Genomic DNA, 24,007 nt, shown 5'->3' with positions numbered 1-24,007 from the left:
CACTTTTTACGCTTCTCTGAACAAAGTCCACCATTAAAAGACGAAAATGAGTTTAAATCCTTCAGATGTTAAAAAAATAAGAACGAGATGAATTGATGGTAAAATGCCATCGTCTGCGCTTTCAATACTCTTGCAGGCGAACTGCAGAGGATGGAAAAGCCCTCCCGTACCAGTATTTAACAGCTTAATGATAAACAAGTCAGTAATTTTTCCTGATAAAAGCATATATTCATCCTTTTTCACCCCCAGGTCCTCCAATTTACAACTTAGCTTTATTTGTGAAGCGCCACTTTACAACAACGTTGTCTCAGGGAACCTTCCAGACACATCAGGCCAGTTTGTGATGTTGAGAGCAGATGGAGCCAAACTGGGCCAAAGTGTCTGTTTTAGAGCTAAACCTCTGTTCAGCTTCTCTTCATCAGGTTTCCTTTGCACAGAAATATTTCACATATTGTTCTTTGATATGATAGAGCAGTGGAGGTTGACCTCCAGTGGGACAGACCAGTAAAATAACCGAATAACCAGAATAAATAATAAAAAATCCAGAATGTCACATGATGATCAGGTAACTTATCCAGATCTGGAAGTTTATGTCATTCTGAAGGCCTGAACTTGAAATAAAATGAATGTTTTCACATGTTTTCACATGAACATAATTCATCCTGTGGGCCAGATTGGACCCTCTGCAGGGCCAGTGTTTGGTCCCTGGGCCATATGTTTGACACCCGTGTGATGCAGATTTTCTTCTCAGTAAGAGCTCGGCTCAGTTTGGTTGTGGAAAATCCAAATCTGATATGTTTCCGCAGCCGGCCGTGATTTATCAGCTGCATAGCAACAGATGCATGAGCCATGTAACGTCGTGATGTCATAGCGGCGTGACCATACATCGTATAAAAAAGATGAAGGGAGCCTCTGGCGGTTAAAAGTGAAGCCTATGTGGAAGTGCATAAAACTGCAGTTCCCCCTTCATCCACTAGGGGCTGCAAAACAGAGCAAATCCCCATAGACTCCCATGTTAAAACTTCACAGCAGGAATAAACGTGTTTACAGCAGAAATAAACATGTTTACAGCAGAAATAAACATGTTTACAGCAGAAATAAACATGTTTACAGCAGGAATAAACATGTTTACAGCAGGAATAAACATGTTTACAGCCTGGTACAAAAATCCATTTTAGGTTTCATAGGTCAGGTTTACCTCCGTGACAACTGTGGGGGGAGTGAATGTTTTTTCTAACTTACCCGTTTAAAAGTAATTTAATCTCGAAGTTCGGCATATTTAGGGGCGTGTCCTTTTGATTGACAGGTACCCGATCTCCCGCTTCAAGCCAGAAGAACGTAGAACAACCGCGGTTTTTAGCTGGTTAACAACGTGACTTAGCTTTAGCCCACTTACCTCCGTTAGCTGGTTAGCTCCTGTTATTTCCGGGTTAGCTCGGTTAGCTCTTAGTTACAGAAAGCTCGGAGTTCGCTCAATGTCACTCATCCACCATGACGCTCACAGCCCCCCTCTCAGCTCCACCTCTTTGCCCATATTTGTATTTTCCGGGTGAGACGACACGTATGCCTCTACCAACATGGCGATGGAAGGATCCGCCCACCGAGCTTCAGTTCAGTTCTTCAGAAACCTACGGGTGACATCACAGAGGCTCCACCCATCTTTTTATATGCAGTCTATGGGTGTGACACCTTGCCTGAATGGCAACAAAGAACAAGTCAACCCAGAAAGAAAGGAGGCATGTGCTGTCTGGCTGGCATGTAGCTTAAAACAATAGAAATCCAGCATATATTTAAAGATGAAGCTGTTCCTGCTTTGTGTTTATTGACGAGGCAAACATGAAGTGACAATTCCTTCAACCAATCAGTGGATGGCGGTGTGTTAAACTCCGCCCTTAAGGTCAGACGTCCCAAAAAGGCAGGATGGATGAAGCAGAATGTTGCATCCAAATTCACATCTATCCTTTTTATTTATTCTTTTATTTATTCAGACAAGGCTGAAACTTTTGTGCTATTTTTATTTATTTTTCACCAGGATGCAGTTTTTCAAACAGAGGACCAGATGAAAGGCACAGGTCTCAGAGAGTTAGGCTAGGTGGGGCTGATCCAGGTCCCTTAGGGGCCCATAGATTGCGTGATATGAATTAAAGATTTTCTTTTATTGTAGACATGCAGGGTAAGCCTTATCTGGCTGGCAAATCTAAAGAAGAGCGTAGTGGCAGCGATAACCTGACTGGCTTCGGTCTGACTAATCCAGACGAGCCAAACGCAAAGAAACAAGTTCAAAACATGCGAGCTTGTTTCCCCGTCTCGCTAACAGACTGTGAAAATGTCTTTTAATGGCAGCTGAGAGGCAAAGGTATAGTTTCATGCTGTGGAGAGGGTAACAGAGACCCACCACTTTCTGTTTTTTTCCCCTCCGTTAACAAAGAATCCACTGTGTGAAAGTTCAGATCCCGCTGAGGCCACATATCAGAGCTGAGCAAGTGCCTTTTAGGGAGAACACGGCATGCCTTCTTTTTAAGTTTATCAGCAAAGGGAGTACATAAACAACCACAAAGCCTGATAAAGGAGAACAATCTACAACATAACGGAGCTGCATTTACACCAGGATAGCTGCTTTGTTTTGCCAGAAATTTCTGGTTCAACAAGAGCGAACAGAAGACAATCAGAGTGCTGACATTTACACGGAGCAGCTGTGGGATCACGTCGCGTGTTATGATTTCATTTTATGAAACGATATAAACTGCCAGTGTTTCTCCTGATGCTGTTCTATGAGTTTTATTCTCATGGGAATCCATTTGGCTCTTATTTCCTTCCCTTAACAGGTTGAGCTACATCTGAAGCCCATCCAGTCCCTGCTGCACCACCAGAAGCCCCTGGTCTTTGTGCTTAACTCCCCCCAACCTCTCATCTGGATTGTCGAGGCAGAGAACCTGGCGCTGATCAGCAAATATACCTTTCATGTGAGTCCAGCATCATGAAAAGCCTTAAAGTCCTTTTTCCTTACACTGTGTCTTCATTTCCTCCCAGTACTCCCTTTTCAGTAGTCACCCTGTCAGAATGAAAGGGATGTAAATTGGCAGAAGAGGCCTTTCTCCATGTTAACAATGTCTGATCTGGATGGCATGCACGTGTGGCTCAGTCAGCGCTAACTTACTGATGCCTTCTGAAGAAAATTAACAAATAATTTCTGATTTCCTTTTAAAAACAAAACCACTTTTATTGTTTTAATTTATTTAATATTTAATTTATTAAATTTTAGTCTTTATTTTTGTTTTTGTAACATTTTGTAAGAAATTTAGATGATTAATTTTAATTATGATTCCTTTATTTTGTTTAATCTGACTTGTGTATTTATTTTTACATAATTTTGGTTAAAATTTATTAGACTTGTTTTTCTTTTTTTTTTTTACAGTATTCCTTTTTAGTTTTTATATAACTATAAATAAATACAGATAGTAAAAGTACATTACGTAATTTTCTGACCTTAAAACTCTGCATCCCGGACTTGTTTGATGCAAGCAACAACCTCCGGCGGTAAAAAGTGGAGTCTATGCAGAAGTGCATAAAACTGCAGTTCCCCCTTCATCCACTAGGGGCTGCAAAACAGAGCAAATCCCCATAGACTCCCATGTTATTTTTGACTGAGCTGAATTTTATTCCACATATCAGAAATGTTACAAAGACAGGATTTTATCATCTTAAAAACATCGCCAGAGTCCGCCCATGTCTCTCTCTTGCCAGCACGGAGGTACTAATGCATGTTTTTATTTCTAGTAGACTAGATTACTGTAATGTCCTGCTCTCTGGTCTTCCCAAAAAGAGTATTTCTAGTTTACAACTACTGCAGAACTCGGCGGCACAAGTTCTGACAAGGACCAGGGGGCGGGAACACATTACACCTGTTTTAAAGTCGCTGCATTGGCTCCCCGTGCATTTCAGGATTGATTTTAAGGTTCTTTTAGTGGTTTATAAATGTCTTAACGGTCTTGGGCCTTCTTATTTATCTGACTTGTTTTTAAAGTATGAGCCCTCGCGGACCCTGAGGTCCTCAGGTACCGGCCTTTTAGTTCTTCCTAAAGCTCGTACCAAAACATATGGCGAGGCCACATTTCAGTATTACAGGCCTCGCCTATGGAACAGCCTGCCTGAAGGCATCAGAGCTGCAGACTGTTGATGTTTTTAAAAAGATGCTCAAGACCTTTTTAGTTTAGCTTTTAACTAAGTTTTAACATTCTTATATTAACCCATATTTATTCTTCTTTTTAGTTTATTTTATTTATTTATATATTTTATATATTGATTTACATCTTTTTAGTTAATTTTATTTATTTATTTTATATATTGACATATGTATAGATTTTATTATTTTTTAAATGGATTTTTATTTTTGTTTAGTTATCACTCAAGCTCTCTTCTCATTGGGGTCCTCGTCACCAAGCAGCTCTGACTGCATGGGTGTTGCTGTGGGGGCTGTCCCTGTCTGGTGGGTCGGGATCCAGCGCTGCAGCCTTACAGTTGTGGTGTGGGTCCTGTCTGCCAGGACCCGGGTGGCCCCCACGGTGATGGCCTGGGTGGTCATGGTTGGGGGTAGGCCTTTGTGTAGAAGCTCCCTGAGAATATCGTTTCCTTATCTGGTGCACATCTGGTACAAATGCACCTGGCCATTCATCTTCTTTTAACTGTTACAGGGCTGATAGGGCATGGGTGAGGGTGGTTGTGGGTGGGTGAAAGGGGATGTGTATGTGTGTTAGTGTTTTATCTACTTTGATGTAAATTGTTTTATAATCTAAAGCACTTTGTATTGTTTTTAAGCACGAAAAGTGCTCTACAAATAAAGTTTGATTTGATTTGACATTAAAAAGACCAACTTCACAGCAGCAATAATCATGTTTACAGCAGAAATAAACATGTTTACAGCCCGGTACAAAAATCCATTTTAGGTTTAATAGGTCAGGTTTACCTTCATGACAACTGTGGGGGGAGTGAATTTTTTTCTAACTCGCCCGTTTAAAAGTAATTTAATCTCAAAGTTCTGCATATTTAGGGGTGTGTCCTTTTGATTGACAAGTACCCGATCTCCCGCTTCAAGTCAGAAGAACGTAGAACAACCGCGGTTTTTAGCCGGTTAACAACATGACTTAGCTTTAGCCCACTGACCTCCGTTAGCTGGTTAGCTCCCGTTATCTTGGGGTTAGCTCTTAGCTACAGGCAGCTCGGAGTTCGCTCGATGTCAGTCATCCACCATGACGCTCACAGCCCCCCTCTCAGCTCCACCTCTTTGCTCATATTTGTATTTTCCGGGCGAGACAACATGCATTACTCTGCCAAGATGGCGAAGGTAGGAACCGCCCACCGAGCTTCAATTCAGCTCTTCAGAAACCTACGGGTGACGTCACAGAGGCTCCACCCATCTTTTTATACAGTCTATGGTTCCATGACACAATGAAATCTACTACATGTGTTTCTAGAGCTGCTGCCCAGCCGTGTCCCGAGGCTGAAAAACCAACTCCATAGAACTTTTACATCCGGTTACATGGCGTTTCGCTTCACTGTATAATAAGGAACTGGCTGTTCTGATGTCAAGAGTCATCATAAGATCATCTTCTGTTCGCTGGAGAGAGCTAACAGGTCAGGTAGGATGCAGGATGGAGGCTGGATTAGCGTCAATAGGGGGGCGTGTGATGGGAAAATGGCAAAAGTTCTGTAAGTGTGTCTTTCAAGTGTTGATTACCTCCAGAGGAGGTCATGTTTTACAGGCGTTTATCTGTTTGTGTTCAAGATAACTCAAAAAGTCATTTACGAATTTTCATGAAACATTCAGGCGTTATTGGAAATGTGAAAAAGAAGAACTGATTAAAATTTAGTGGTGATCCAGATCACAGTTTGGATTCAGGAATTTATGAAAGGATCCTTTAATCTTGTGAGGAAGGGACATTGGCCCTTGGCGAGTGCTTTTCTAGTTTTTATTATTCGATAGAAGCATAGTTTGTAATATAAACAGTAATTACCAGAGTTTATCATTTGCTTTTGTTTTTCTGTTTACTGTGGTGTGAAACGTGAATGTAAAGGATGATAAAATGTATTGTCAGCTTTATTTAAACTCAGACTGAAACACTGAAGCCTTACCATCTTTTCATTAGCTTTCTTTGGTTGCAGTGAAGTTACTGGTAGGTTGTAAACTGGTTTGCAGATGAAAAAACAAGATGAGGACAGATCTGAGGAAGAGAGCAGCATCTTTTCCTTGGAGTTTGAGCTGTTCGTCTTATTGAAATGACAAGACTGAGAGTCTTTTTATTTTTCTTTGGGTACAAATGGAGGAGGATAAGAAGACTTAGTGAGGAATATCTTGATGTAGCCTGAGCCAGCCCCCCCCTGGGGAGGCAGCCATATTTAGTGAAGGTACCAGGGGGCCCATCTGGGAAACTTAATATAAAATGTAAAAATGGACTATTTCAGTGTTCTTTGTTTAAAGCCAGCAGCCTCAGCCATGACTCCTTTATGCCATATGAAAAGTTATTTTCATGCCTTTATATAGTCCGAAGACTTGTCTGTATTCCCGACTTCCCAGAAGGAATCATTTTCACTTACATGTCAACATCACAGCATTGTGCAGGAATGCGGCATCAGGTACACAAACTACTTCCATGTGTGCTCCAGTGTTTTCTAGCTCATGTCTCTAAACATCCTGCTGTGAAAGCCAACGTGACACACCAAGGAATACGTACGTACGGCAGAAACCTTCTTACAAATACACGTCCTCATAGGTCAGTGTCTCTACCTACATATCTCATAATGTGACATTTAAAGCTACGTTGGTTAGCTTCCACCAGACTTCATGACACTCGTTTCCGCCTGCCTGCTTGTGGCTTTTATCGCTCACAAATATCAGTAAAAATCAGCTCTGCATCAAAGTGCTTCCAGTTTAATAAGCTCTTTGTATGCCTGGCGGTGAGCTCTTTTTAAAGCAGCATGTAAATAAGACTGTCTTCTTGGAGAATACTTTAAAATAATCCTAATTGAGCTGAACAGGAGGCAGGTTTTGTGCTCATTTAGCATCAAGTTTCAGACAAACAACATAAAGCCAACCAATGGCTGTATTTTACTATGTTTAACTCTGATCATGTGTGTGGGGAGGATGGGTGTGTCTGCAGAAATCACCTGACAAGCATCCCATGAAAGAAAATCACAAACACACTCCTTATGTCTTTAAGTTGAGTTTGTTTCTTTGGTAATGTCAGAAGGGACATGCAGAACAGATAGACAAAGTTATTCTGTGAAAATTCTCGCTTTATTCAACCAAAATGGTTATCTTTGTTATCTAACCACATACCTGTCTGAACCTCGATGCATCCCGACAGTCGGCACTCTCAGAACATTAAGACAGGTCAACATTCACAGCAATCTGTGCACATGACACGGACACTTCCGCTGTTTCCGAAGACTAATCCGGGCAAATAAGTGGAAAAGACTCTCCACCACTGCTACAGACACTGTCGTTGCTGTATTTAGCGAGTATCCAGGCCCAACAAATCTAGTGACTTACAGCTGATATTGGAGACTTTTGGAGCGTAACATGGAGGAATGATACATTGGAGATGTTCACCTCTGGCAAGCATTTCCTGGGATGGATCTTATAATTGACCCACAATGATTTTTATAATATTTTATGATGATAATTTTATTATTTTTCAATGATTTTTGTATTTTTGCATCCGTGTGATGCAGTTCTATGTGAATGTTGCTTAGGTCTTTGCGTGTGCTGTAAGATCACCTCGAGTCGCACACGAATACAAACCTGCAAATGACACAATGAAATTAAGGTCCTGTGTGCAGCACCACCTTCCCATGGAAAACACAACACAACCACTCTCTTTGTGCAAGGAACACACAACTAGGACAAGAAACGGTGTAGCGGGCATGCCAGACCTCTAGTGGGCAGTGTATCTTTGTGACAACACACCCAGGTGTGCGCCCCATCTTCGTAAGCATGGGTAATACAACAACAGAGGCGTTGCAAGCTACCCACTCTTTGTGTGGTGCATTTAACCTCTGCATCCTCGGCATAAATGTTCCTTTTTGTGGGTTAAACAGGGTGGAAGACTACGTGAAGACATCACCGTCGCCCGAATATTCTGATTCCAGTTTATGCTGACAGGACTCGCCTTGCATTTAACCATCCAGAACCGTTGCCGTGGAAACTAAAAGCCAGAATGAAAAAATGTTTGCGTTTTGCTGCGTCAACGTTGTGGTGTAAACGGGACCTTGCGTCCGTGTTAGGTTTGAAGTTTGGCATAATTTACCTCGGTTCGTGAACGTTTCCTTCCACGTAGCTGCTGGTCATCTTGCAGGAGGTGAGCCGTACCGGATGGGTTCCCTTTGACCGCCACTTTTACAGGTCGCCATTGTGTTTTTCTCGAACCAATGAAATCCGACAGAATGACTTAATTTGTTTGGTTGGACTTACTTCATCACCTCTCCTCTTCCGATCCTGTCCAGACATGATCTTTTCTGGATTATGTCGATGTTAATGATGAATTAGGCAGAACTGTTCGTGTGTGAAAGTCTGCCTTCTCTTACTATGCAATATTAGATGTGCAGCAGCAGCTAAAGTGGGGAATGTAAACATCTGAGGAGACCCCTGCCTCACTGCAGTGACCCCTGATGAGTTAGGTTAGTATTTAGAGGTTGTGTGGCAGCATTGAACCCCTGGCAATCAGCAGCCTGACCTGGTCGCCTCAACAGCCCAGTGATTCCAGGGAAAAACATTCACCACACAGAATTCATAAAGATTTGTTTCTCATCCAAACCAGAAAATGTTCATTTCTAGCGTCTGGTTTTATCCTGAGAAAAAACTAATTCCTGAAGAGAAAACCAAATTTATCAAACTTTTTGAGCCACAACCACCAAGACGGCCCTAACCCCAAACGACGGCTTAGTGATTAATAATGTGATATATCAGATGTTTCATCCTCTAAAAAACAGGCTAGAAAACTATAGCACCTACATGTCCAACATCAGCTCCCTCAGCAGAGATAATACCAAAATTCAGATGTTTTATATGCTTCTGTATTGAGTTACCATGTTAAACATTTAAGGCGCCAGTTTCTCTGATTAGTCAGTACCTGAATGGTTTAATTTTAACAGGACTGGTAAAAATCCCAAATTTATTTGATAAATGTAGGATATTCTTTTACAATAATCTTGCAACTCCCAATATGAGAAAGTTCATGTAGTTGCTTGGAAAAGCTCTTTTTGCTCAACATTTAAATGTTTTTAAAGGACAACCTGATTTATAATCAGCTTAAAGGTGCAGTTAGACTATCCAAATGGTGGTTGACAAAAAATAACTTTATTTCTAATTTTCTATTTTAAAACATTTGTTTTATTGCAGTTGCGTCTTTTTTGATAGACCTAGAGCACCGTCTGGGATAAATTACACCTGAAAAGCACCATGGAAGAAGTCAGTGTACATACAGTGGCTTAATCCCAAACCACCGCCTACACCAGGAGAGTCCAGCTCCGCACCTCGAGAGCCACAATCCTGCAGCTTTTCCATGTATCCTTGTCCAACACACCTGACTCTACTTAAGCAGTCACTGGCTGGTGGATTCATTTAATTTAAACCAGATGGGTTGGGACGGGGATGCATCGAAAACCTGCAGGACATCGAACCTTGAGGACCGACTTTGGACACCCCTGGCCTACACACTCTCCTATCACGATCGAATATCACAACCGATGAAGTCACACTCACTGGTGTGGACGGCCCATTAATGGGAAGGGGAGGGTAGGAATAAGATGGGCAAGAATCTGACCTTTTTCCCTCAACTGGAAAAGAAAAGGACTCATTGCCATGGCAACACAAAGATGCCTTCTGCGCTTTCCTGTTCAGTATAGTTTTTAGTAAATACAGCCAATTTCAGAACCAGATGGGCTACCTGGAAAAGCTTGTTAGCCGTCGAGCATGCTGTTGGTTTTGGCCACTGGACCCCGGCGGGTTTTAAAATGCCAGAATCCAGACGTTTGTTGTAAAACACGCTGGCCACAGTACTTATTGTCAATCAGCAACAGCAAGAACCATCATGGGTCTTTCAAATGACTTGAAATATGAAGACTAAAAGACGGCCAACTTTCTTTTCACCAGGGGACTCCGGGATTTGAAGTGAGGCACATGTGCAGAGCGTGCTGTGTTGACTTTGTGGCCAGATGTATATATTTCTTTGGGGGGGTTTGGAGAGGAGGGCTGTGTTGCATCTTTGCCTGAAAAGCTTGATGTGGAGCAAATGTTTTATGGCTTTAAATGGAACAACACTGTAAAGTTTAGCTTTTGGCCTGTGCTTTGCACATTGTTTGTTTGCCAAGCTTTTCCTTTTCACTCCATTGTGTCTTTGATTAGTGGAAGGCTTGTAGTTGATTCTCACATGAACTCACGCCTCACTGTAACAGCTAATGGAAACCATGGCTAGTCACTACTGGTTTTTTTTCTCAGACAGGGACAGGAACGCTGCAGAGTGGCGCTGAGACATATGGTATTGTTTTCTATCCAGTTCACAGCAACGCATCTGCAAAGACGAGCATCATTAGCTCCCCTTGCCTCATCGACAGAGGATCTAATCAGTACCCAATAATTCATCACATTAATACCAACCGAGAGTGATTGATGCTCATTGTATCTCTGTCCTTTTCTTCACATTCTTTTTGTGACACCTCTTATTTACAAAAAACTTTTCTTGCCTTTTCCCAGACTGAGGGTGGAGAATTCCTGCTCTGTGGTAATTAATCTCAAACAGTTGTCATGCTTTTTCCCTGCACACATGGTTGTAATGTGTTGATTCTTATGAGCAGGAAGTACACTGTTAAAAGTTGAGGACCATGCAGATCTGCATTTTGCACCGGGTTGGACCCCTTTTTTTCTCCAAAACTGTCTTGAATCTTGGTGTGATAGAAACAAAGAGGTGTTGGAAAGGTTCCTCAAAGATTTTGCTCCATTTTGACATGAAGCATCAGACAGTTGCTGCACATCATGATGAGAATCTCCCGTTCCACCTCATCATGAGAATCTCCCGTTCCACCTCATCATGATGAGAATCTCCCGTTCCACCTCATCACCATGAGAATCTCCCGTTCCACCTCATCATGATGAGAATCTCCCATTCCACCTCATCATGATGAGAATCTCCCGTTCCACCTCATCATGATGAGAATCTCCCGTTCCACCTCATCATGATGAGAATCTCCCGTTCCACCTCATCATGATGAGAATCTCCCGTTCCACCTCATCATGATGAGAATCTCCCGTTCCACCTCATCATGATGAGAATCTCCCGTTCCACCTCATCATGATGAGAATCTCCCGTTCCACCACATCATGATGAGAATCTCCCGTTCCACCTCATCATGATGAGAATCTCCCGTTCCACCTCATCATGATGAGAATCTCCCGTTCCACCTCATCATGATGAGAATCTCCCGTTCCACCTCATCATGATGAGAATCTCCCGTTCCACCACATCATGATGAGAATCTCCCGTTCCACCACATCATGATGAGAATCTCCCGTTCCACCTCATCATGATGAGAATCTCCCGTTCCACCACATCATGATGAGAATCTCCCGTTCCACCTCATCATGATGAGAATCTCCCATTCCACCTCATCATGATGAGAATCTCCCGTTCCACCTCATCATGATGAGAATCTCCCGTTCCACCTCATCATGATGAGAATCTCCCATTCCACCTCATCATGATGAGAATCTCCCGTTCCACCACATCATGATGAGAATCTCCCGTTCCACCTCATCATGATGAGAATCTCCCATTCCACCTCATCATGATGAGAATCTCCCGTTCCACCTCATCATGAGAATCTCCTGTTCCACCTCATCACCATGAGAATCTCCCGTTCCACCTCATCATGATGAGAATCTCCCGTTTCACCTCATCATGAGAATCTCCCGTTCCACCTCATCCCAAAGCTGCTCTGCTGGATGTAGATCTGGTGACTGTGGAGCCGTTGGAGGACAGCGAACTCATCGTCATGGTGGAGATGATATGAGCTTTGTGACATGATGCATCATCCTGCTGGAAGTTTCCATCAGAAGATGCTACACTGTGCTCAGAAAGGGATGGACATGGTCAGCAGCAGGACTCAGGTAGGCTGTGGAGTTTAAACCATGTCATGTTGGTACTAAGGGGACCAAAGTGGGACCAGAAAACCTCCCCCCACCATTCCACCAGCAGCAGCCTGAAACATTGATCCTGACGGCAGGATGGATCCATGTTGTCATGATGTTTCCAGCAGATTCTGATCCTACCATGTGAATGTGGAGCTGAACTGGAGACTCATCAGACCAGCAACGTTTCTCCATCTTCTATTGTCCAGTTCTGGTGAGTCTGTGTGAATTGTAGCCTCAGTTTCCTGTTCTTACTGACAGGAGGGAACCCGCTGTGGTCTTCTGCTGCTGGAGACCATCTGCTTCCAGGCTGGACGTGTTGTGTGTTCAGAGATGATGTTCTGCAGATCTTGGTTGGAACCAGTGCTTACTGGACTTCCTGTTGTCTTTCCATCATCTCCAACCAGTCTGTCCATTCTCCTCTGACCTCTGACATCAACCAGATGTTCTGGTCCAGACAACTGCTGCTGGATATTTTCTCTTCTTCAGACCTTCTCTGGAAACACCGGAGAAGGTTGTCTGTTAAAATCCCAGTAAACACTCAGACCATCAACCGTGCTGCATTCAAAGTCACTTAAATCTCCTTTATTCTTCATTTTACTATAAGACATCAGAGTATCCATGAAGCCAGTTGTCGTTGTTGCGTTCTTGCCTCCAGTTAATCATGAAAATGTCTGAGGAAGTCTGTAGAGTTGATCTCTTGTCCAGTTTCCATTATTCTAGTTTCAGAACCACCTCCAGCACATGTTCTTCTTCTTAGAAAATCCATATTGAAGAATTTTCTTGGCAGTAACAGCAGCAGGTTTCTAATCAAGGGATGAGCTCAGTTTTCTTGTTTCAGTTGGCAGTGGGTTGGTGTTTGAGGAGAGCTCTGTGTCCACGGCGGATCAGTGTTTGGTCACGAGGGAACCATGAATCCATATGCTCTAAAAATGCAGAAGTTTGATTTTAATAAGGTAATTTAGCTTTATGTGAGAGCAACAAAGGTAAAACTATACCACTGACTCACAGCTTATGTCAATAAACACACTCTGCTGTATTTATATATTCTGTTCAAGCCAATGACAGAAATGGCTTTTCTGCTACATCGGTTCTGCAGAGACGGCAGCCGGAAACTAGAGTCTGTTAAAGCTCGCTTCCTCGCTGGCCTGGTGCAGATTCCTGAGGTTTGCACTTCTGTGGAAGGCCTGGAGCTAATTTGGCTTTCAGGCTTTCCCCCTCTAATTCTTTGCGACTAATTATGGTCGTATTCCTGCAATTAAACTGATAAACTCTGCTGAGCTTGGCAAGTCGAGCGAAGACAGCCCGGTCCCGCCTCCTGGACCTCGCTCAGGGCGCCGCCCCTCTCCTCTCCACCATCTTTCCCTCCGTAGCTTCATGCTGCAGTAAACACACTAAAAATAAAGTCAACCTGAATTCTTTGACAGTCTGTCTGCAGTATTTACGGGCTCTGGTGACAATGCCAGGAACATGGAGGGGAGCGTCCAGAGGTCGCACAGATGTTATGCATGAGGATTTGAAAAGTTATGTCTGCAAAAACTAAACACCCTAAAGGGTTATGGTCTGTTCTAGAAGCACGGTTACTTCATGACGTCATCACAAAGTACTGGTCTTCTGCTTTTACTGTTGGAGTTTAATGGGTTTAATGTGTGAAGTGTGTCTGCCAGCACCGCCTCAGCTCATGCTTACAGATAAGAAGAAAAACAAGGCGAGAAATGAAAGGACGCAGGCTGAGATGGGTTTCAGCTCAGATTAATGTTTATCTCTGAAATATCGGCCACCAATAAAGACACTTTTCTATTTTTTCCTTTCCAATATTTAATCAGTTTTTATGGGAATACTGAGAGGTGTTTATTGGTCCGTCTGTGGAGTTTTTTGTGGCTTTTTTTAAAGCGTGTCTCTCAGCGAGGATGCTCTGCTATGTGAAAAGCTGCATAAACACTGCAAACTGACACTTCATTGTCCAGGAATGTGTGTAAAATTATGCAGCAACATTCAGGGTGTTGTGGAGGATTAGTTTCACTGTGGCAAACCCATTAAATACCATTACTTTCTATTGTTTCTTTGTAGTGCATCTGACTTGAAGCTTATTGGCACTGAAACACACACACAACACATAGTATTTACATATTTACACACCTTTCCTGCTACTATCTACCTGCTCTCCTCACTGCAGCACCTCCACCTCAGCTGCATCCCAAACGTCTTCCTGGCTTTATTCCAGCCATAGAGGATCATTATTTTCCTGCTTTTCTCATCACTTGTTGATCTTTGGCTGCTCCTGATTGGACGTTACCGTCAGTTTAAGCTCTCTGATTGGTGGAAAGTCTGACAGGAAGTGTCTTCATCATCATGTCCAGGTGAAAATAGAGGTGTCTTAGCAACATGGTAGTGATGGTGATGAAGATGTGATAAATAACGGTGGATTTACCATCTAGAGTCTCTGAATAAGCAACTAATCGTTTTGTCCACATTATGATGGAAAGCATAATCATAACAAAAACTAATACAGTTTGATATTTTATGTTAAAAATAACTGAAGAGGATGTTAGACCAGACCAAACTGAGGAGAAAACATACCAATAAAACCAGTAACAGCCTCTACAAGCTGCTGTTTTTGTCTTCTAACACTCCTGTGTTCTCCTCCTCCAGGTACCGCAGGGCGCAGAGGTCCGCTTCATGCTGGGAAACGTCTCCCTCCCCATCCAGGTCGAGCAGATCCAGGAGGAGACCCTTCCCCACGGCAACGAGCACCTCCTCAACTGGGCCCAGAAGAAGTACAAGGCAGTCACCTCTTTCTCTGAGCTCAGGATGACTCAAGCCATCAACATCAAAGTTGGAGAAGGTGTGCAGCGGATTTATAAAATTCCCAAACATAGCAGTGTGCCTGAAGGCATCTCCCCCCCACCCCCACCTTATTCCCCTTTAGCTTTTATAACTTTACTCGGGTTTTTGTGCTTTTGCCCAGCCTAGAGGTTTACATGCACTTCTCATGGAAAGCAGCTGCCTCCTTCCAGCAGCACCTTTACACTCCTGCGCTCTCCTGCTCGTGGTTTTTCTGAGTTTTGGCAGCTTTCAGTCAGAATTACGAGACCCCTGAAGAACAATGGTAGCTTCTGGCAAAGGTACAACTACTTTAAAATGCAGAATTCACATGATTGCATTTCTTTAGGAGCATTTTTTTTTTGGCTTTTTAAGAACAGAAATTAAAGATGTGGATTTATATGTAAAACAATAAAGTTTTTGTTGGTGACTATTTGAATGTTTGTCCAACAAATACAAGAAATAGAAGCCATAGCAAGTATTCTAACATGTTTTATCAAGCATTTTATGCAGAAATTAATGAAATTAACAGATAAATTAGACTCCCCCCCCCCCCCCCCCCCCGATGTCCCAGACCAGCAGCAAGCTGGGCAGACGCTGCTGTAGTTAATGATGACTTCATGTATTTTTAGTTAAACTTGTGCTTGTACATAGTCTGCGAAGTGTTGAACGGTGTAAACAGATAAAGAAATGGTGTTTCAGGCGGTCTAGGTTTCCTGTTATTAGGTGTCTGAAAACAGAAACTACAATATAAAGCTTGGATCTTAAAAAACCCTCAAACTTGTAACAGATTTAAATCATTTAAAACATTCCTCCTTTGTTTCTTCTACAAATAGACATGAGAGCATCACTTTATCCTATAAACTAGAAAATGAAGCAACAGGGAGTGATGTAATGTGTTCTGGTGGGGGATGCAAACTGCAGAGGGGAGAAAAAAAAGGCGTTGAAGGACAAAAATCCTGTGTAGGATTCTTGGGAAAAGCTGAAGCAGTGAACAGACAGCCTCTTCCAGACAGGAAATCTTGTTTTCATTGAGAATCTTTTACTACATGCAAATAAAGAAAGTTTTGTGTCTGCGGAGGACTGAGGCTCCATCTCTGCTGGTGATGAGGAAGTCCTTTCTCCACGTTGTGAGTCTGTGGGGAGCGGAGCGTTTAGCCTTCCAGCTCGGCTCGTGTCATTACGGGTTGTGGTTTGGTAAAAGCTCAGACCGCCATGATGCTGATTCCCAATAAAAAAAACTGGATTTCCACTCGTTTACCTCCTCAGTGTCTGACAGGGAGAGACAGATTCTCTTTCCTCCCGCAGCAACGTTATGCATGTGCAGTTCGTGTTCTGCAAGCCGTGTTTATGCTTAACTTCTGGTTAATTTACATTAAAATACACATAGAAATATCTAGAAACTCCAAATTACTATCTCTATCTCTTTATCTGTATGGTGTGTTTAAGTGCTGCTGGGAAATCTGGATTTGCTTCTATAGATAAATATAAACATAAAGATTGAAACAGTTCTTCCCTTTTAACCAGAACAGAAAATCCAGATGCTCCATCTTTCCAACACTTGTCCACATGAAGCGTCGAGGCTCCGGGAAGCGTGATAACGTTCTCGTGCACTTTTAAACTGATCTGTTTTTCTCCGCGCATACCTGCCCATGTGTGCACTCGTATTGAACAATTTATTAAACACATAACTATTAGATTTGTGAGGATAAACGTAAAAGAAAATCTTTGCTTATAGAATTATTTCTGTGTATAAATTGTGTGTGTAGATGTATACTTTGAATGTGTGTGTGTGTGGATTTGCACATACTTTAGTGAGTAAAAGAGTTACGCAGTTTGTTTGTTACTTCACATGCACGATGATACCGAGTTTTCTCTTCGTACTGCAGGACTTACTGCTCATCTTTTCAAGGTCTCTCTGTGAAACTGGCACCAGTGTGGAGAGGAGGATGCAGCTTTTAAGCATCTGTCTTGTGTTCTGTGTTGAAAAGAAACTTCACTTTTCATGTAAACCAGTTTTTAAATGAGTTGGAGGAGAAAAAAAACACATGGAGGAGGATTAAATGTGTCTCTGATTATCGTCCCGTTATTGCATCCCTGCTTAATTTTCCATCTTTGAAAGGAAGGAAAAAACATCCGTGTGAAAGAGAACACGGGTCATGCCAACCAGAACGAGCCGAACCACATCCTGTCAGGACGCCCAGAGCCTCGGCTTTGGTTTGGGACATTTAAAGTCCCAGTTTCTGGGTTGCTCGTCCACGCAAACCTTCATCCTGCTGACGTCTCTCGGAACAGAACATTTAACTCCTGTTAGAAGCAGAGTTCTGCTTTCACCCCCTTTTCTGATCTCAGCAGTGGAAAAGTAACTGGAAGTGTTATTCCTCCTTTCTTGGATCAGAATAAGCGCCCAGATCCACCAGCCAGTAACTCAAACATCTACTTTCAGGTCCCACGTTTTCTGAAACCTGCAAGATTGACCCCAACTTCCTGTCTCTGAACTACCTGGGCAGCTACAACAAGCGGCAGGCGTCTAAAGGCTGTGTCCTGTCCGTGCCCGAGAGAGGCCGGGAGGTGCACATCATCGAGCTGCAAGCGCCCAGCTCCAGCAGGTGAGCCGGTTTATTTCTGAGGGTGCTGTGGCTGGTCTGTGGGAGTGGGAGGGATTCACTGCAACAGCTTGAAAACATCCTCATTCTGCAAATCTGGAAGTGCTTTATAATCCGTGTTGTATCTGACGTTGGTGCTATCTCATCTGTTGTGCACATGTGCTTCTTTTCCTGGGTTGGAGTCCAGGCTGTAATGAGTTGGCCAGACGCAGAAGGCCTGATAACACCACGTTCCCTTTCCTCCCTTTTCAGCAGTTCTTTCCAGGTGGAAGTCACTGTGGATCTTCGTTCTCTGAACGATGAAGCTCTGGTGCTGCGCGACGTCGTCTTGCTGCTTAAATGTCCAAAGCCGGTCAACTGGCTCGTCAAAACCCACAATGTGATGGGGAAGCTGGATGTTGTGGTAAGACTTCAGAGGGGGGGGCAGAAGTTGATCCGTTTTGAGTCTGAGCTGCTTTGCATTCGTCTACAGTGTGAGTTATGAGCAGAGCTGGAGTGGAAGCTTTTCTGAAGCTGCGAGCTATGGGGGCCACCTCACCACACACCAAGACAAACACTGGATAATTATCTGTCAGAGTTCGCTTCACTTAGAGATCCGGTTTTTCACCAGAAGTGTGTCTTTGGAAATTAGATCTTCATTAGTGCTACTCAAACCTTTCAGGACTTTTAGGAATCTGAAGAATATGATGAACACACTGACGAGACGTTGAACTGGAAATCACCCAGCCTGTCTTGGTTTTAACTCTGCGAGGGATTGTTTGCTGCTGACTTCCGTGGACCTCCCAGCTCTCCTGGTTCTGCGCTGATTCCAGCGAGGTGGTGGTGGTGGGGGGGGGGTTCTGACCCTGTCCTTCTACAGCCGTGATGCTGCACTTCTCAGATGTGTTTATACAGCTGTCTGACTAGTGTTGTACATGAAGTCAGTCAGGTTCTCAGTGATTCCAGGTCAAACCTCCTGAAACCCAAGGTTACACTTGGTAACACTGTAAAGAATCTGTTGGGGGTGAAAACCGTCATGTTGACCCCCTGCATTATTAGTGTCTTAGATTCAACAAGTTTTTCTCTATATGGACATGAAGTATCGGGCAGTTGCTGCACATCACCATGAGAATCTCCCGTTCCACCTCATCATGATGAGAATCTCCCGTTCCACCTCATCATGATGAGAATCTCCCGTTCCACCTCATCACCATGAGAATCTCCCGTTCCACCTCATCATGATGAGAATCTCCCATTCCACCTCATCATGATGAGACTCTCCCGTTCCACCTCATCATGATGAGAATCTCCCATTCCACCTCATCACCATGAGAATCTCCCGTTCCACCTCATCATGATGAGAATCTCCCGTTCCACCTCATCATGATGAGAATCTCCCATTCCACCTCATCATGATGAGACTCTCCCGTTCCACCTCATCATGATGAGAATCTCCCATTCCACCTCATCACCATGAGAATCTCCCGTTCCACCTCGTCATCATGAGAATCTCCCGTTCCACCTCATCACCATGAGAATATCCCATTCCACCTCGTCATGATGAGAATCTCCCATTCCACCTCATCACCATGAGAATCTCCCATTCCACCTCATCACCATGAGAATCTCCCATTCCACCTCATCACCATGAGAATCTCCCGTTCCACCTCATCGTGATGAGAATCTCCCGTTCCACCTCATCACCATGAGAATCTCCCGTTCCACCTCGTCATGATGAGAATCTCCCGTTCCACCTCGTCATGATGAGAATCTCCCATTCCACCTCCACACCATGAGAATCTCCCGTTCCACCTCATCATGATGAGAATCTCCCATTCCACCTCATCACCATGAGAATCTCCCGTTCCACCTCATCACCATGAGAATCTCCCGTTCCACCTCATCACCATGAGAATCTCCCGTTCCACCACATCACCATGAGAATCTCCCGTTCCACCTCATCATGATGAGAATCTCCCGTTCCACCTCATCATGATGAGAATCTCCCGTTCCACCTCATCATGATGAGAATCTCCCGTTCCACCACATAACCATGAGAATCTCCCGTTCCACCTCATCATGATGAGAATCTCCCGTTCCACCTCATCACCATGAGAATCTCCCATTCCACCTCATCACCATGAGAATCTCCCGTTCCACCTCATCGTGATGAGAATCTCCCGTTCCACCTCATCACCATGAGAATCTCCCGTTCCACCTCATCACCATGAGAATCTCCCGTTCCACCTCATCATGATGAGAATCTCCCATTCCACCTCCACACCATGAGAATCTCCCGTTCCACCACATCACCATGAGAATCTCCCGTTCCACCTCATCACCATGAGAATCTCCCGTTCCACCTCATCACGATGAGAATCTCCCATTCCACCTCATCATGATGAGACTCTCCCGTTCCACCTCATCATGATGAGAATCTCCCATTCCACCTCATCACCATGAGAATCCCCCGTTCCACCTCATCATGATGAGACTCTCCCGTTCCACCTCATCATGATGAGACTCTCCCGTTCCACCTCATCACCATGAGAATCTCCCGTTCCACCTCATCATGATGAGAATCTCCCGTTCCACCTCATCATGATGAGAATCTCCCGTTCCACCACATCATGATGAGAATCTCCTGTTCCACCTCATCACCATGAGAATCTCCCGTTCCACCTCATCATGATGAGAATCTCCCGTTCCACCACATCACCATGAGAATCTCCCGTTCCACCTCATCATGATGAGAATCTCCCGTTCCACCACATCATGATGAGAATCTCCCGTTCCACCTCATCACCATGAGAATCCCCCGTTCCACCTCATCATGATGAGAATCTCCCGTTCCACCACATCACCATGAGAATCTCCCGTTCCACCTCATCATGATGAGAATCTCCCGTTCCACCTCATCATGATGAGAATCTCCCGTTCCACCTCATCACCATGAGAATCTCCCGTTCCACCTCATCATAATGAGAATCTCCCGTTCCACCTCATCATGATGAGAATCTCCCGTTCCACCTCATCACCATGAGAATCTCCCGTTCCACCTCATCACCATGAGAATCTCCCGTTCCACCTCATCATAATGAGAATCTCCCGTTCCACCTCATCATGATGAGAATCTCCCGTTCCACCTCATCACCATGAGAATCTCCCGTTCCACCTCATCATGATGAGAATCTCCTGTTCCACCTCATCACCATGAGAATCTCCCGTTCCACCTCATCATGATGAGAATCTCCCGTTCCACCTCATCACCATGAGAATCTCCCGTTCCACCTCATCATGATGAGAATCTCCCGTTCCACCTCATCATGATGAGAATCTCCCGTTCCACCTCATCATGATGAGAATCTCCCGTTCCTCCACATCCCAAAGCTGCTCTGCTGGATGTAGATCTGGTGACTGTGGAGCCGTTGGAGGACAGTGAACTCATCGTCATGGTGATTTTGGAGCTTTGTGACATGGTGCATCATCCTGCTGGAAGTTTCCATCAGAAGTTGCTACACAGTGCTCAGAAAGGGATGGACATGGTCAGCAGCAGGACTCAGGTAGGCGGTGGAGGTTAAACCATGTCATGTTGGTACTAAGGAGACCAAAGTGGGACCAGAAAACCTCCCCCCACCATTCCACCAGCAGCAGCCTGAAGCGTTGATCCTGACGGCAGGATGGATCCATGTTGTCATGATGTTTCCAGCAGATTCTGATCCTACCATGTGAATGTGGAGCTGAACTGGAGACTCATCAGACCAGTTTCTCCATCTTCTATTTTCCAATTATAGGGCCTCATTTACAAAGCTGTTGCAAAAAACCCGGCATACGGCAATTATAGTTGACTTTTGGGATTTATAAAAACATGACTTGGCAGTGAAATGTCCTACCTACTCTGACCCTGGAGAAACGGGAAACGGCGACACCAAAGGCAGAAAACAAAACCAAAGAAATGGTGTGAAATTTGAGACATTTGTTCAAAATCAAATATAAAGTTTCACACAGAAAGCTGTATATTAAGTCTGCAGTAAGCCCTGATGACAGTGTATTTGTCATAAATTGCTCTTCAGTTCATGTTTCTCTTTTAGTGTTCACTGAGAAAGAACCAAGATGGAAGCAATGTTGCCGGTCTTTTGCTCCACATTCGACACGACCGATAAACGAACAGTAAAATATATCACAGGAGTTCATGGTTGTATGGGGAGACCGGCTTCTGTTGAGGATCTTTACATTAAAAGTCACATGACACTCCATTGTCCTAAAGATTAATTTGTATCTAAAGTAGAAATGTTTGCAGCTACATCAGTCAGCAGTGACGTCTTCCTCCTACTGACAACAAGATCCACTCCAGTTACCCCCCTCCTGCAGATGGCTCTGCATAAAACTGTCCACTCAGAAGAGCTTGGACATCCTCTTTTTAACTGTGTGTCTTTCATTCAGCAGGATTTTACATAAAAACTACCTAAAATAACACAGATTTGGGGCAGAAAGATAGTTATGTTACGAATTCAGGACTTTTTCTTTGATTCTCACAAAATAAAATCCTGCTGATGGATTTGAAAGTTTTGATGCTCATTTTAAATTTATTGACAAAGAAAATGAACTGAATCTAACATGAAGAGACCTTAACCTGCCCTTACGCCAACACCCCTCCCTCCCACCAGTTAGAGTTAATAAAGGAGTAGAAACCATGATTCAGGCACAAACTGCAGCTGACAAACACCTGCTATCTGTTAGCAAATAATGCATTTTAGTTTTAAATCACATCTCAAAGCACCACAAGAACATTAAATAAAAGGCGACATAAACTGATGACATCATATCAACACAAAGCCAGTAAAAATGTTTTTCATTAAAATGTCTCTTAAAATGGAAATCCCTTTTAAAACAAATGTTAAAAACCCAGCTGAAGAAGAAAGTTGTCATTGTGTGTGCGCGTGTGTGAAGTTAGACGTGTAGCTCTGTGTCAAACACCTAAAGGCATTGTCGTAAACTGTGGGAGTGCATGCATGACAAACAAGCAGAGCAGCTGATTTACAGCGCATCGAGCTGCAGAAGATACATGATCAATGTGTCTGGAAATGGTCACCAATGAGTTCCTAAAAGATGCACCTTTTTCTGTTGATCTTGTTGATTGTTGTGTAAACCAGTTGCAAGCAGCTGGATGCTTTGTGAAGCCCAGAAGGTTTTCATTTACCGTAACTGACTTTCACTTACCCACAGCAGTGAATGCCATGCTGCACTTGTGCAATCAGTGTTGGGAGATAGTCAGCAATGCAACTCATACTGTATGATGTCTTAATAAAACGCATGTCAGTGTTGCTCAAGAGACGGGCCTGTGTGGGAAATAGCTGCAGGAAGATTGAGTTTTCACTCTCTAAGGGAGCAGCAGGGCAGGACGCAAATTTTATGTTGGTTTCTCAGCATTGATCGAGCTGCGACGCGCCCATTACCTCACACTCATTCGCATGATTCACTGTTGACTCAGATTAAGAGCAGGACTGTGCTTGAAGCAAAGAAAAAAAAAATCATGTTTTCTGCCTATTCATCTCAAAATAAGATGAATTTGGTTGAAAGTTAACCCAATATAGTCTCCAGTGCCTCCAACGGTTATTATGTCACCATCAGTCTCTCAGGATCAGCAGCGTGGAACTCTGTGGTGGTCATGTGACCCTCCAGCTGGTCTACGGAGGTTTTTCCAGCATTTCTATCCGTCCAGGAGGTTTACAATCCAGACACAGCATGTGGTGTTTATTCAGAGACTCTAGATGGTAAATCCACCGTTATTTATCACATCTTCATCACCATCACTACCATGTTGCTAAGAGACATCTATTTTCACCTGGACATGATGATGAAGACACTTCCTGTCAGACTTTCCACCAATCAGAGAGCTTAAACTGATGGTGACGTCCAATCAGGAGCAGCCAAAGATCAACAACTGATGAGAAAAGCAGGAAAATAATGATCCTCTATGCCTGGAATAAAGCCAAGAAGATGTTTGGGATGCAGCTGAGGTGGAGGTGCTGCAGTGAGGATAGCAGGTAGATAGTAGCAGGAAGAAGTGTGGAAATGTAAATAGTGTGTTGTGTGTGTGTTTTAAGTTAGATGCACTGTGGAAATTTTCAGTAGGATAGCAGGTAGATAGTAGAAGAAGTGTGGAAACGGTGTGTGTTGTGTGTGTGTTTCAGTGCCAATAAGTTTAAAGTTAGATGCAGTTTGGAGATTTTCAGAGGTGTCCCGCAGGGATCTGGACTCGACCCACTTTTTCTTTTTGCGAATTAATTCCTGGTTTTGTGACGCAGCAGCATGTGCTAACATGAACCTGTCTGCAAGCTCAAGTCTCACATTTTGCAATAAATGTCAGTATTTTGCTTACAAATAGTGTAAATAAATAAGTAATGTTGTTTTTCTGTAT

General features: G+C 43.5%; 1 protein-coding gene across 2 annotated transcripts in view; it reads left to right on the top strand.

The window, feature by feature from the left end:
• Positions 1–24,007, top strand: part of tgfbr3 (transforming growth factor, beta receptor III) — a 96,309-nt gene that overhangs the window by 50,211 nt on the left and 22,091 nt on the right. Inside the window, exons 4-7 of one of the 2 annotated variants that reach the window (XM_079245317.1) lie at positions 2,826–2,963; positions 14,831–15,023; positions 17,448–17,610; positions 17,863–18,010. In XM_079245317.1, coding sequence (XP_079101443.1) covers positions 2,826–2,963; positions 14,831–15,023; positions 17,448–17,610; positions 17,863–18,010 — 642 coding nt within the window. Of the gene's footprint in view, positions 1–2,825; positions 2,964–14,830; positions 15,024–17,447; positions 17,611–17,859; positions 18,011–24,007 lie in introns of both variants that reach the window. The other variant, XM_079245316.1, reaches the window with a different exon arrangement.

Source organism: Telmatherina bonti, assembly GCF_933228915.1.
Source record: "Telmatherina bonti genome assembly, chromosome: 8".
Lineage (NCBI taxonomy): Eukaryota > Metazoa > Chordata > Actinopteri > Atheriniformes > Telmatherinidae > Telmatherina > Telmatherina bonti.
Note: the sequence above shows the minus strand (reverse complement) of the source record. Positions and strands in the feature narration are given on the sequence as shown.